Source organism: Rutidosis leptorrhynchoides, chromosome 4 (assembly GCF_046630445.1).
Source record: "Rutidosis leptorrhynchoides isolate AG116_Rl617_1_P2 chromosome 4, CSIRO_AGI_Rlap_v1, whole genome shotgun sequence".
NCBI lineage: Eukaryota > Viridiplantae > Streptophyta > Magnoliopsida > Asterales > Asteraceae > Rutidosis > Rutidosis leptorrhynchoides.
The window spans coordinates 57,983,912-57,997,450 of NC_092336.1; the positions used below are offsets into that span (position 1 = coordinate 57,983,912).

Here is a 13,539-nt window from a genome sequence, read left to right on the forward strand (position 1 = left end):
GTTAAATTGTGCACATTTGGATGAGTTAGTATGGATTTGTTGTTGATTTTGGAAGTAATTACATGTATGAACTTGCATTATAGATTTATGGCATGATTATGGTGAGAATGATTATGTTCTAGTTAGATTTCTAGTCATGCACACCAAGTGTTTGTTAAAATGCCTCAATGAGATGATTTTGTGTTCTAGCTAGAAATTTTGATGAAGGATGCTCATGTATGAACTTTTGTTATAGTCATAAGTTATAGAAATTGATAATTTGATAAGTTAATGGTGTTAGTAATGAAATTGAATTATTATGCACATTTGATGTTTAATGAAAGGATTAAAGGAAAAGTTGCATGATAAAGCTAAAAGTGATGAGTTAGTAATATACATGATTAAAATGTGATGTTTGATTGGTAACATGCTTGTTTTAGAAAAGATGAGTTCAAAGTTAGAAAGTATGAATGAATGTATGTTGTGATTAAGGGGTAAAGTGTAAGTGTAAGTATGAATGACGTAATGATTCAAGAAAGTTGTGATTTTGATTTAGTTATGTGATTAATGAGATTAGCTCATGTATAGGTGCTAATCAAGGAAAAGAAGTTACAAGTGACCAAGGAAATTCAATTAAGCAAGGTGAGTTTATAGGGGGTAATATGGGCGGGTCAGGAGTGGCTTAGTGTTCTCGGATTGCATCCGTGCAAGAGAGTAACGACTAAGTGCACTAGTTACGTAGCTTAGATAGAACTATTGGGTTAGCTCAATAGTTGTGTCTATGGATAATGCTTAGCTTAGGCAAGGTTATTACATTGCTAGTAATTTTGCCTACGGTTCATGTTAGCTTAGACACTTCGGGTGTCTATGTATGAGATGATGATAGCTTAGGCATATTTAGTATGTCTATGTTTAGCTTAGACATGATTACTAGGTTCGGCCTAGTAAGTCATGCCTATGGTATGAATGATCGGATCCGAAAGTATGCAAGCAATCTAAGGGTTGAAGGATAAGTGTTTTGATTATGCCCAAATGATTTATGTTTAGTGTTTTGTTACTTTCCTATAACTCACTAAGTGTAAAAGCTTACCCCCATGATGTTTTATGTTTTAGGTGCTAAGGTTCATCGAGAAGGTAAGGAACCCGTGTGAAGAGCTGGAGGAGCATTGGCATTAGCGTAAGTGGTATTGCAAGTCCCTTTTGTAATCACGCTCTATGGTTACCGCTTATCAAACGCCGTGTATTTGAAGTGTCATGTTTGTCATTATTGAATTTGGGACCAAATGATGGTTTTGTTTCATGAAAACACGTTTGATGTCTAAATGTTGTTATTAGATGGTATACGATGTTAGAAACTGAATCTTAAGTTTGTGTATGAATTTGGTTGTTTTAAATGTGTTTGAGAATGATGGAACGTGCAAAAGTTGGTTTAAATACAATGTTGCAGGTCAGGCACCCGGATTAGGGTTATGTCGCGCCGCGGCAAAGGGGTCCGCGCCGCGGCATATAACTGAAGTTGGGAACAGAAGCAAGGTTAAGGAGTCTAAAATTTCCTGTGTTGTGTCGCGCCGCGACAAGGCTTGCCGCGCCGCGGCATAAGCCTTGTCCGGCCAGTGACTTAACTTTTCAAAAAAAAAAAAAAAAAAAAAAAAAAAAAAAATTTTACTCGAATCAAGGCGTTAAATATTTGCATGTGTGTTTTATAAAAAACAATGTTCGGATATGTGAACATAGTTGTTTATATCAATTATCTTAAATAAAGAAATCTATGAAGTCATTCAACTTCTAGAGAAAGATTTTGAAATAAAAAAAAAATCAAGTAATACGTTGATTTACATATTGAGCATATGACTAATGACTTACTTATACATCAAACAACTTATACCGAAAAGATTTTTAAAACATTTTAATATGGACAAGATAAAAACCATTAAGTATTCCTATGGTTGTTAGATCTCAATATTGATACTGATCCATTTCATCCTCTAAAAGATCACGAAGATCTTCTTGGTTCAGAAGTTCCATATCTTAGTGCAATTGGGGTTATTATGTATTTTACAAATTGTACAAGACCTGACATATTTTTTGCAGTTAATTTGTTGACAAGGTTCAGCTCAACCCCTACCAAAAAGACATTGGAATGAGATCAAACACATATTTTAATACCTTCGGGGAACTACTGATTTATAATTATTTTATTCTAACAACTCGAAACAAGATTTGTTTGGTTATATAGATGCAGATTATTTATCTGATCCACATAAAGCTAAATCTCAAATTGGATATGAATTCCTAAATGGAGGCACTCAATATCATGGCGTTCTAAAAAACAAACACTTGTTGCAACATCATCAAATCATGCCGAAGCGATTGCATTACATGAAGCCACTCCGGAATGTTTTTGGTTGAGGTCAATGACACAACTCATTACTGATTCTTGTGGACTAGAACGCGATAAAAGTTCAACAACTATCTATGAAGATAATGCAGCTTGCATAACACAGATGAAAGAAGGGTATATCAAAAGTGACCGAACAAAACACATACATCCTAGATTATTCTCATACACTCAAGATCTCATTAAGGACAACTAAATTGAAATGAGATATGTTCAATCCAGCAAAAACTCTGACGATCTTTTCACCAAAGCACTTCCAACTGCTATTTTCAGAACGCATGTTTACAATATTAGCATGAGGCATGTTCAAAAGATGTAACGACTCAGCGATGTCTACTTGAGGGGGAGTCAATTCCATGCTGCACTCTTTTTCCCTTAGCTAAAGTTTTTTCCCACTGGGTTTTTTTAGCAAGGTTTTTAACGAGGCAGTACTAAGTTGCTCTTTAAAACAATTTTGTCATCCAAGGGGGAGTGTTGTGATAAAGTGAGTGGATGACAACTAATTCAATAAGTCAAAAAATGTACAGTATATTATGTATTATAAATACCCCCCATCGGATGTAATCAAAATGTGCACACATATAATATATTTCATATATCACCATTCTTTCTCTCTCTTATTTTAAGTTTATGAGTAGCCTATATTCAAGAACAAACCCACTAAAGGTAGTTATAAGCCTACTGAATTATAACAAAAACCCAATTTATCATATTACTGAATTCATCTAAATTTTCATACCTATAGTTTAATTTGATAAGGTATAAACGTAAGGGATAAAATAATATATCAAGTAATAGTTGAGGGGTACTAAATGAAAAGGAATAGAAAGTACACCTCACTTGTCTTCCTACAAAAAAAAAAAGCTACTCCATTAAAACCCAATTTATCATATTACATATCTATAAAAAAAAATTCAGATTTTAATGATTAAATTCGAGCCTTGAATGATGCCTCTTTCATGGTTGTTGCCCTCGGCGGTCATCCACTCAGCCCATGCCTAGGGTCGGCACTGCTTTTCATATACAATCTCCATTTCTTCACATCTTTCTTTATAATTTCATATATTTTATAAAAAAAATGAGTCGCAATCGCAACCTTAATCATAACGATGAAGCGGAAGAAAGAAACACATTATCAAATAGTTATAATTATGTGTGTGCACTTGACTTAATTGATAATTTGGATCAAGTAAGTGACGATAAGTAAGTGACGATAAAGTTGAAAATCGCACACCAATAGAGCACAAAAAATGTATCTTTATAAAGATCGGCAATGTACCGCGAAAAGGTTGTGGGATGATTACTTTTCCGGCACGCCCATTTTTTTCCGGGAATAAATTCCGTAGAAGATTTCAAATGAGCAGGTCATTCTTTATCCGCATTTGTCAAGGTATACTTAATTACTCTCACAAACCTGTTCCACCTCATTATACTTATTTTTATCAAATACGTGATGGTATCGGTTTACTTGGATTCAATGTTTTTCAAATACGTACATCGGCTATACGACAATTAGTATACGGTAATGCAACCGATTTATTTGACGAGTATTTACATACGAGTGAGCAAACCTCCTATGATTGTTCGGATGATTTTTGTAAATGTGTGTTGACATTGTATGCTTCGGTTATTTGCGAAAACCGAACGCACAAGATGTGCAATGCTTGATATTTAAACATAAATAACTACATGGTTTTCTGGAAATGTTAGGAAGCCTCTATTGTATGCAACGAAGTTGGAAAAAGTGTCCCGCTGCTTTGCAAGGACATCATACTCGAGGTGACAAAGGTTACCCGAGTCTTATGCTAGAAGCTGTGACTTCCTACGATTTGTGGATTTCACGTGGTTTTTTGGCCCGTAGGTTCGAACAATGACGTCAATGTACTAAATCTATCCGATTTATTTGACGATTTGAAACAAGATAGAGCTTCACCCTGTAATTTTACGGTTAATGAGTGTAATTATAACAAAGGTTATTATTTGGTCGATGAAATTTACCCCGAGTGGGTAACAATTGTTAAATATTTTAAAATTACTAACCCAAAGTCCTCGAAATTAAAAAAATTTCAAGAATCGGCAAGAAAAGATATAGAACAAGCATTTGTTGTCTTACAAGGCCGTTTTGCAATTATTAAAAATCCGATGAGACTGTTTTACATTGAAAATTCGTCTTATTATGTACACTTGTGTCGTTTTACACAATATGATTACAGAAGATAACAGACGTGCAATATGTCCACTCGAGGAAGATTATATCCAGGTTCGTCTTCCGCCAAGTACAAGTCATGATATAGTTAATTTAGAATTACAAATGGAGTACGAAACATGTGATTCGGGTAGATATCACCTACTACGCGATATGTTTATCGAACACGTTTGGAACATTCCACATAATTATTGTGTTCGAAATCATCTAGCCAGGGGATCTTCAAACAATCAACAGGCAGGACCTTCTCACATTCCCGATGAAGTTTACGAAGATGACAAGGATCCCGAAGACGATGATTAGTTTTATTGTATTTTTTACATTTCATGTATTGTTTTTTATTTTAATTATTACTCCGTACTTTTTAATATAATGTAATGTTGTTTACTTTTATTTTTTATATAATGTTATTTTTTTTTTATTTAAATGAAAGTAATTTTTTAAGATAAAAAAATGGAGTAATTAGTTTTGAAAAGGAATTATGTTAGGGTTGAGATTGTTTAGTGCTTATTTAGTTCATGTGAGAAAATGGTAATGGGACACTAATGTGTTACTTAGTTCTAACAGGATGTATGAGAGTGAGTGGTCTTATAGTCATGTAACTATTGTTTTTTTTTTTTTTTTTTTTTTTTTTTTTTTTTTTTTTTATGTTAAAAAAGTTAGTAATAAGCGGTGATATTGTTGTACCGACATCAAGAATGTCATCTAAGTAACTAGTATAACGAGTAATATTCTCAACCACCACCGACGTCTAAAATGATCGGTAATAAATTTGGTAATTAGTGATTAGATATGCGAGAATCTTCCGGGACATGCGTTGTTATTATGGCTAAAAATGAGGTAACTTGCACCGTCCAAATCCAGCACCTTCCTGAAACAGGTGAGATAGTTAGTTCAGTTACTCACCACACGTACGTGTCCTCTTTTCCAGTTTTTTATTGGAATTGGAAAAGATTTGGAAGATACTACGACATCGGTTAACAGTCAACAACTAACAACTAACAAACGGAATTATTTTATGAATTACTCGTATATTGCTGTCACCTTAAACTTTTTCAACTAGCACCGACGTCTACAATTTATATTTATATTTCTATATATATCCATCTATATATTTGTAACTGTAATTAATTTATCTTGTGTATCAATATATTATCTATTTACTCTTTTCTTTTATAAACTCAAAATTTAATTACTCCATCCTTCTCAAAAAAACAGTTCACTTTAACTTTCTCTTGAATTTAAGATATAATAATAAATTGTTTAATTTACCCTTAATTAAATTCAATATTTAATTACTACCACCAACCACCACTACCAGCCCCACCACCACCACCTACCTCCCACCACCACCACCGACCGTCATCCGCCACCCCCACCACCAACCATCACCACCCGCCACCACCAACCATCACCAACACCCCCGCCACCACCACCAACCACCGCCACCAACCACCACCACCTACCACCACCAACCACTGCCTCCAACCACCACCAACCACCGCCTCCCACCACCACCAACCACCGTCTCCCACCACCACCACCACCAACCACCGCCTCTCACCACTACTACTACCAACCACCTCCAACCACCACCAGTTATCATTAATTATAAAAGAGTTATCATCTATCAAAATGTTATCACTCATCAAACAGTTATCATTAATAAGAATATAGTTATCATTCATCAAAATGTTATTCAACATAAAAGAATTATATATTCATCAAAATGTTATCATTAACCAAACAATTATCATTTATAAGAAAAATGATAACATTTATAACAGTTATCATTCATCAAACGGTTAACAAACATGAGAAAAAAATTAGCATTCATCAAACAATAATTATTCATAAAACATTCAGTATCATTCATAAGAAAAAAGTTGTCATTCATAAGAAAACAATTATCATTTATCAAACAATTATCATTCATCAAAATAGAATTATCATTCATCGAAAAACAATTATCATTCATAATAAATAAAAAAATTCATTCATCAAAATGTTATTCATCATAAAAGAATTATAATTCATCAAATTATTAGCATTCATCAAACACTTATCATTCATCAAAATGTTATCATTAATTAAACAATTATCATTTTTAAGAAAAATGATAACATTTATAAAACAACAGTTATCATTCATCAAACAGATATCAATTATAAGAAAAACAATTATCAATTATTAGAAAACAATCATCATTCATCATAATTTTATCATTCATCAAACAGTTATCATTCATCTAACATTTATCATTTATAAGAAAATAGTTATTATTCATTAGAAAAGAATTATCATTCATCTAACATTTATCATTTTTCGAGTACCCAACCACTCGGTCAAAGACTCGATGCGGATTACTTATATATGAGAGGCTTTTTTTTATAAAATTATTAATTTGGGGACGGTTAATATAGAAAAAGTTTAACGTTAACATGCAAATGTTTCCTAAAATAATTAAATAAAGTATGGATAAAGCTATTTTATCACCTAAAAGAAAAATAAAAGATAAGGAAACCATGCCAATAAGAGTTCAACTTCTACTTTCTTTCGTTTTCATAAAAAGAAATATATATATATTTTTAAATATTTAATACCCCACATTTTATCCTATATAAACCCTAATACCCCCAAGTCCAATGTCACAGAAAAACTTTTTTTTCACATACACACTTCATCATTAATCCTCTCGACAAACAAAAAACACAAATTACTTCGATCACACTGTCACAATTCACTTGATAATATTATAACACACCACTGTACTAAAACCATGGCTCCAGTTGCTAGAAATAATATTTCGAACCGAACCAATCCCGGTCTAGTCAAGGCCAAAACGTTGCCTAGACGTGCCTATGTCACGTTCTTGGCCGGAAGTGGTGACTACTGGAAAGGTGTGGTTGCACTAGCTAAAGGTCTTCGTAAGGCTAAATCGGTCTACCCACTCGTTGTTGCTATGCTTCCTGACGTTCCAATGGAACATCGTCAGAAATTGATCTCCCAAGGATGCATCATCCGGGAGATCGAACCCTTAAACCCACCCGAAAACCAAACCCAATTCGCCATGGCTTATTACGTCATCAATTATTCCAAACTTCGAATATGGGAGGTAACTAATGCATCTTTCTATTTTATATTATATAAGAATAAGAATACGTAGCATCGCATAAGTTAGAATATAAACAGATAAACGAATTAAGTTTAATATCCCGAACCATACAAAATTTTGAATTTTCTCATTTGGAAAATCAATTCAATAAAAATTACTAGTATTTATCTTTTCGAAAGTGATTACATATAAACGGGTAAATAAATAAGGTTTTTTTTATTCGGTTTAAATAAAAAAACGTTAATTATCATGAACTCTTAGGGATTACATGATCCAAACAACCAAGTAGAGTTAACTTGGTTGTCTCCCATCACATATGGTTTGTTTAACTATATCTTGTACTGGATTATTAAACTTAACTATTTATTTTTAATTTTGCAGTTTGTGGAGTATAGCAAGATGATATATCTAGATGGAGACATACAAGTATTCGACAACATTGACCATCTATTTGATTTGCCCGATGGCAATTTCTACGCAGTTATGGACTGTTTCTGCGAGCATAACTGGAGAAACAGTCCCCAATACCAAATCGGGTACTGTCAACAGACACCCGATAAGGTACAATGGCCAGAGCATGAACTCGGGCCAAAACCCCCACTTTACTTCAACGCGGGAATGTTCGTGTTCGAACCCAATCTTTCGACCTACTACGAGCTTTTGGAGTCCGTAAAAACGACGCCACCAACTTTATTTGCGGAACAAGATTTCTTAAACATGTTTTTTAAGGACAGATACAAGCCTCTTCCGACAGAGTACAACTTAATCTTGGCTATGTTATGGCGCCACCCGGAGAACTTTGATCTTGAAAAAGTCAAAGTTGTGCATTATTGCGCCGATGGGTCGAAACCATGGCGGTACACCGGAAAAGAAAAGAATATGGATCGTGAAGATATTAAGAAGTTAGTGAAAAAATGGTGGGATATTTATAACGATGAGACGTTGGATTATTGGAGAATATGTGGACTAACGATGGCCGGAGAGTTGACGCCGGCGGTAACTAAGAGGGGTAGGCGTTATGTAACGGCACCGTCGGCAGCTTAATTAGTCGTTGATGGTGTTTGTAAAAGTATACTCCGTAATATTTAAAGACATACGTAGTACAGTATATTTTACGGTTAATGTTTCTTAACCTAATAGTGAGCAGTTAAGAACATTATTAGCAAGTATTATTAGTTAGTAAGAGAAATAGCTGGGATGAGATATTTTATTTTATTTTCTTTTATCTTGGTATTAAGAATTAAGTTTTATATAGTTCTGGTTTTTGGGATTGTAAGTATTTCCTATCGAGATCTAAAGAATATTATTAAATTATTATGGATGTAAAATTACAAGCTAGCAGTATTCAATTATTGTTGGTAGCGGAAACATCAATTTCAATTCAATTCTTTTACTTTAAATGATAAAGAGATTATCTATCTCTCACAAATCGTATATATGCAAAAGACAAGTTTAAAGAGTTTTGAACACCATAGAGGCCTATTACAATGGAACTCGGTAAATTAGGCATGTTAGGGGGTGAGGTGGTTGATCGTAACGTGTCAATCGTGTTGGTCTAATGGAGAATAATGGAGAGTTTGAATTAAAATATAATTGAAAATTAGGTGGTAAAAATGTATATGATAAAGAGATTATTTATCATCTCCAACAAATCGTATATATGCAAAAGACCAAGTTTAAAGAGTTGGACACCATACTAATATTAATATTAATATTTATAGTTCGTATATCCTTATTATTAGTTGGTTATCTAAAAAGTCATATACGTAAGTATTAGTTTATTTAAAAAAATAGTTTATATTGTTTCTTTATTTATCCGTTTTCAATTAAGTGTTAGAAAAGTTATAGGCTAGAAGTCGATTAGGATTGGAGTCAAATTACTGTTTCGTTTATCATATATATAGTCCAATACATATGTACCGAAGGGGCTATCTTTTTAAGTTAATGGTAAAATTGAGTTTTATACACCTTTTTTTATTTTTTTACGTAAGTTTTAATTATTTGTTGCGAAAAGCGTTTCTTTCAACGGATCATTTGATCCACATCACGTATTTAATTGATTTAAAAATCTCAAATGTTCGAAATTCAAAATCGCTACAAGTTTTACCTTTATACTTATAGTAAAATCACGCCCATAAATGCAATTTTAAGGGTTTACCATTGGTTAGAAAAAACATTTAGAATTTTACTGATCTTGGTCCTGCCATTACAAATCTTCAAGATCTGCCATATATGCATTTAATATTTTGATAAAAACGTTTCTTACTAATATCATCATGACTCCGAAAGATACATAATACATGGTAGAAATACTAAAATACATTACCTAAGCTAAGCCTTGACTAAACTTTGGGATAAGGTTGGTTATGTTACTTGTTGACCACACACGATGCATGTTTCCTTAACATGATCATATTTTCTTGATGGAGACAACGAAGCATGTACATATATCTTGACCAATTTTTAAATAAAATATAAGAACACGTTAGTTTTTAATTTGTACATTTTTGGTGACTCGTGTTGATGTTTACTTAAATCTTTAAAAAATAAATTTGAGAACTCTTGTAAGGCTTCCACAAAGATATTTAACGTTACGTGTTGAGATGAAGTTTAGTAAGTTAATGACGTTTTTCACGTTAAGTGTCGGTATTTTTGGGGTGGCCTATAGTCAACATACAATCCAATAATTCCATGTGCTTAGATATCATGGGGTCACTTTTTGCATTTTAATTATATTCCAGTCATCTATATATAAAGTCAACAAAATATATTTCTAACAGGCCAACAGCCATTATCACTTAAAGGATATAATTGTTTATAATTGGTTTTGTGTTGACTTACGTGCTACTATTATACTTTAGTGCTATATTCGGTGACGCATTTAGCATCAAAATTTAATGTAGCTTTTATTTAAGTGAAACCTATAAAAAACTAAAAATTTAAAATTAATGGTGTCAATCGACCCACACCCACAACTGAATTCGCCTTTAGCTTTTTCTATACTAGTCTGCTAGTCTATATCTGTACTAGTATAATTTAACTATACTAATATGTGCATATGATAATAGTAGAACTGATTAAATAAGTGTAATATCAACATTTTTTTATTTTTTTATTTTTTTTTAATTTTTTAATTTTTGGTATTTCAAGTGGATCGAGTAAGACCCTATTTAACGTAGCGTAATCAACCCAAAATCACCCCATCACGCCCCCATCACGCCACTATGGGGCGTGATGGAGGAAAAAAAACCCATGTCGTGATGAGTCCATCACATGGAAGAAAATGAGGGTGACGGGGTTTTAAGCCAATCACAATTTAATTAATTCTATTTATAATTAAATTAAATCAATTAAAATAATAAAATAACTCGACTTAATTATGTCATTGGTCCCTAAGGTTTTATCTTATTTTCATCCTTCTCCCTAAAGTAATTTTGTTTCATCCTAACCCTCAAAGTTATGATATGGTTTCATTTAGGTCCCCAGTTAACGGATTTAGTTAACGATAGTTAACCATGGGGACCTAAATGAAACCATATCATTACTTTAAGGGTTAAGATGAAATAAAAATATTTTAGGGACAAGGATTATACAAAAATACTTTAGGGACAAGGATGAAACAAAAATACTTTAAGAACAATGATGAAAAAAGGTAAAACTTTAAAGACCAACGACGTAATTAAGTCAAGCAGGAAAAACATTTTAGGGATATAAATAACAATTACTTCGTACTTACTTATATACGGGGATGTAAACCGTAAAAGTGCATGAGTGGTGTTTGGTCTGTTACAGGTGGTTTCCTCTTTGCTTGCGCAACAACTCCCACCTGACATGCCTTTTGAGTTTTTTTTTGTCAATGTCTTTCGACTATTATTTGAGGCAACAAGGGTCAATTTATTGGCGACCTGACTGCCGCTTAGAGCCTAAATTCTGTAGTGACCCGAACTTTTCCATGATTATATATTAAATGAAACTATATTTACATGATTAAATGTTTTCAACATGTTAAGCAATCAAACTTGTTAAGACTTGATTAATTGAAATAGGTTTCATGTAGACAAATGACCACCCAGTTGTCCGTCGATTCACGAACGTTAAAACTTGTAAAAATGACATGACGATATATATATATATATATGTATATGATTATATATATATTGAACATGATATTATGATAAGTAAGTATCTCACAAAGTATATTAACAATGAGTTATATACATAAAATGAGACTATTGAATTATGAAACTCGAAACGATATATATAACGATTATCGTTATAGCAACGCCTTACTAAATACATATGTATCATATTAAGATATATTAATTGTTGGTGATTTGTGTCTCCAATATGATTTAAGTGTAATGGGATTAATTTGTTAACCAAAATAACCTTGCTAAATATCGAACAAGTTTGGGAAAGTATGGAGTGCACACTTGTTTGAACTTATCGTAATTATGACGGGGGTTCGGGGGCAGCACCCCCGATAGCGGGGTCCAAGGGGTGGCAACCCCTGGCGGGGTCCAAGGGGTAGAGCCCCTGGCTTTCAACAACATTAAATGAGATCGTTAACTTAAAGCTTTCAAAAACAACACTTACATGTAACGACTAACGTTGACTTAACGACTCAGTTAAAATGAATATACATGTAGTGTATTAAGATGTATTAATACACTTTTGAAAGACTTCAATACACATATCAAAGTACTTCTACTTAGCAAAAATGCTTACAATTACATTTCCATTCATTTTCATCAACAATTCTACTCGTAGTCATTCCGTATTCGGACCCGTATTATACACAGCTTCTAGACGTACTTACTATGAGTATATAACAATAGGAACTATGATGTGTAAAATCGTGTATATTATTTATCAATGAAAAATGCCGGCTAAAAGATTACTACACTCTAACGGGCAGTGTACCCGATCGTGTAATAGTATAAAGTTGGTAATTCCGAAAACGTTCCAAGGACAGTTTAAACGTGAGAATTAAGATTGTAACTAATAAAATAAACTAAGTTAATCTATTAAAATCGAAAGTACGAGATAGTTTGTTTTATGGCTATTTAACGATTAGCCAAATCAAAGATTGATTAAAAGTAAAAGACAATATTTTTGTGTTTTTAAATTTATAAAAATAAATGCTGACTCAACGAAAAGTAAAGATATTTGAATTCAATGGATAAAAGAATGTTCGCCTAGATCTCCTATTCGCAGTGTCGGCTGATTTGTTATTAAGCACTAGTTCAATTTATCAATACATGCAACTACAGAGTCGGTTTACCCAGAGTTCTCTTTTAGCAAACATACCAAACTTGGATTTATTGGCTTAGGGTTCCCTTTCACCAAAGACCTCTTTCGTTTGTGACTTAGTAATTAACTAATTACAAGATTAAGATTCAATTGGTTACGCGTTCGCTCCACACAATTCACCCCTGTTTTGTTTAATCTTTGTTACCCGGTTTACCCCCTTGGTCCAGTAAGCACCCAATTGGTTAAGACAAATCAATTGAAAACTAGTGTGCTAAATTGAAACAGGGTTCCCTTTATTCAAACACGATCACTAATCAACCTAGTAACAATAATCAACACCTACAAGAATGGTTCTTAATCAAAACTCATAATTTTCATGCATTAATCAACAAAACATTAAAGTATCATCCAAACACATACGAATATTCAATCTAGACAAACATTAAAGTACTTAGCCAACCATGGCCAAAACCAAAATCACAAATAAACAATTAAGAGTATTCATTATGAAGATAAGAATTAAACCTAATGAAAATTGTGTTCTTGAATGATGAACGGATCGAGACGCGTTTCCGGAATGATTGATGT

At 33.0% G+C, this 13,539-nt stretch overlaps 1 protein-coding gene across 1 annotated transcript; it reads left to right on the plus strand.

The window, feature by feature from the left end:
• Positions 1-7,250: 7,250 nt before the first annotated feature.
• Positions 7,251-8,983, plus strand: LOC139839658 (galactinol synthase 2-like). Its single transcript, XM_071829788.1, has 2 exons — positions 7,251-7,698; positions 8,080-8,983. Exons 1-2 carry the CDS (start codon positions 7,363-7,365, stop codon positions 8,740-8,742), a joined length of 999 nt encoding a protein of 332 aa, XP_071685889.1. The 5' UTR covers positions 7,251-7,362; the 3' UTR covers positions 8,743-8,983.
• Positions 8,984-13,539: the final 4,556 nt, after the last annotated feature.

What these genes read in the sequence shown, in the direction of transcription:
- LOC139839658 (XM_071829788.1), top strand. Translation starts at nt 7,363, where the DNA reads ATGGCTCCAGTTGCTAGAAATAATATTTCGAACCGAACCAATCCCGGT. An exon ending in CCAAACTTCGAATATGGGAG is followed by an intron (nt 7,699 to 8,079) that starts GTAACTAATGCA and finishes TTAATTTTGCAG; the next exon opens with TTTGTGGAGTATAGCAAGAT.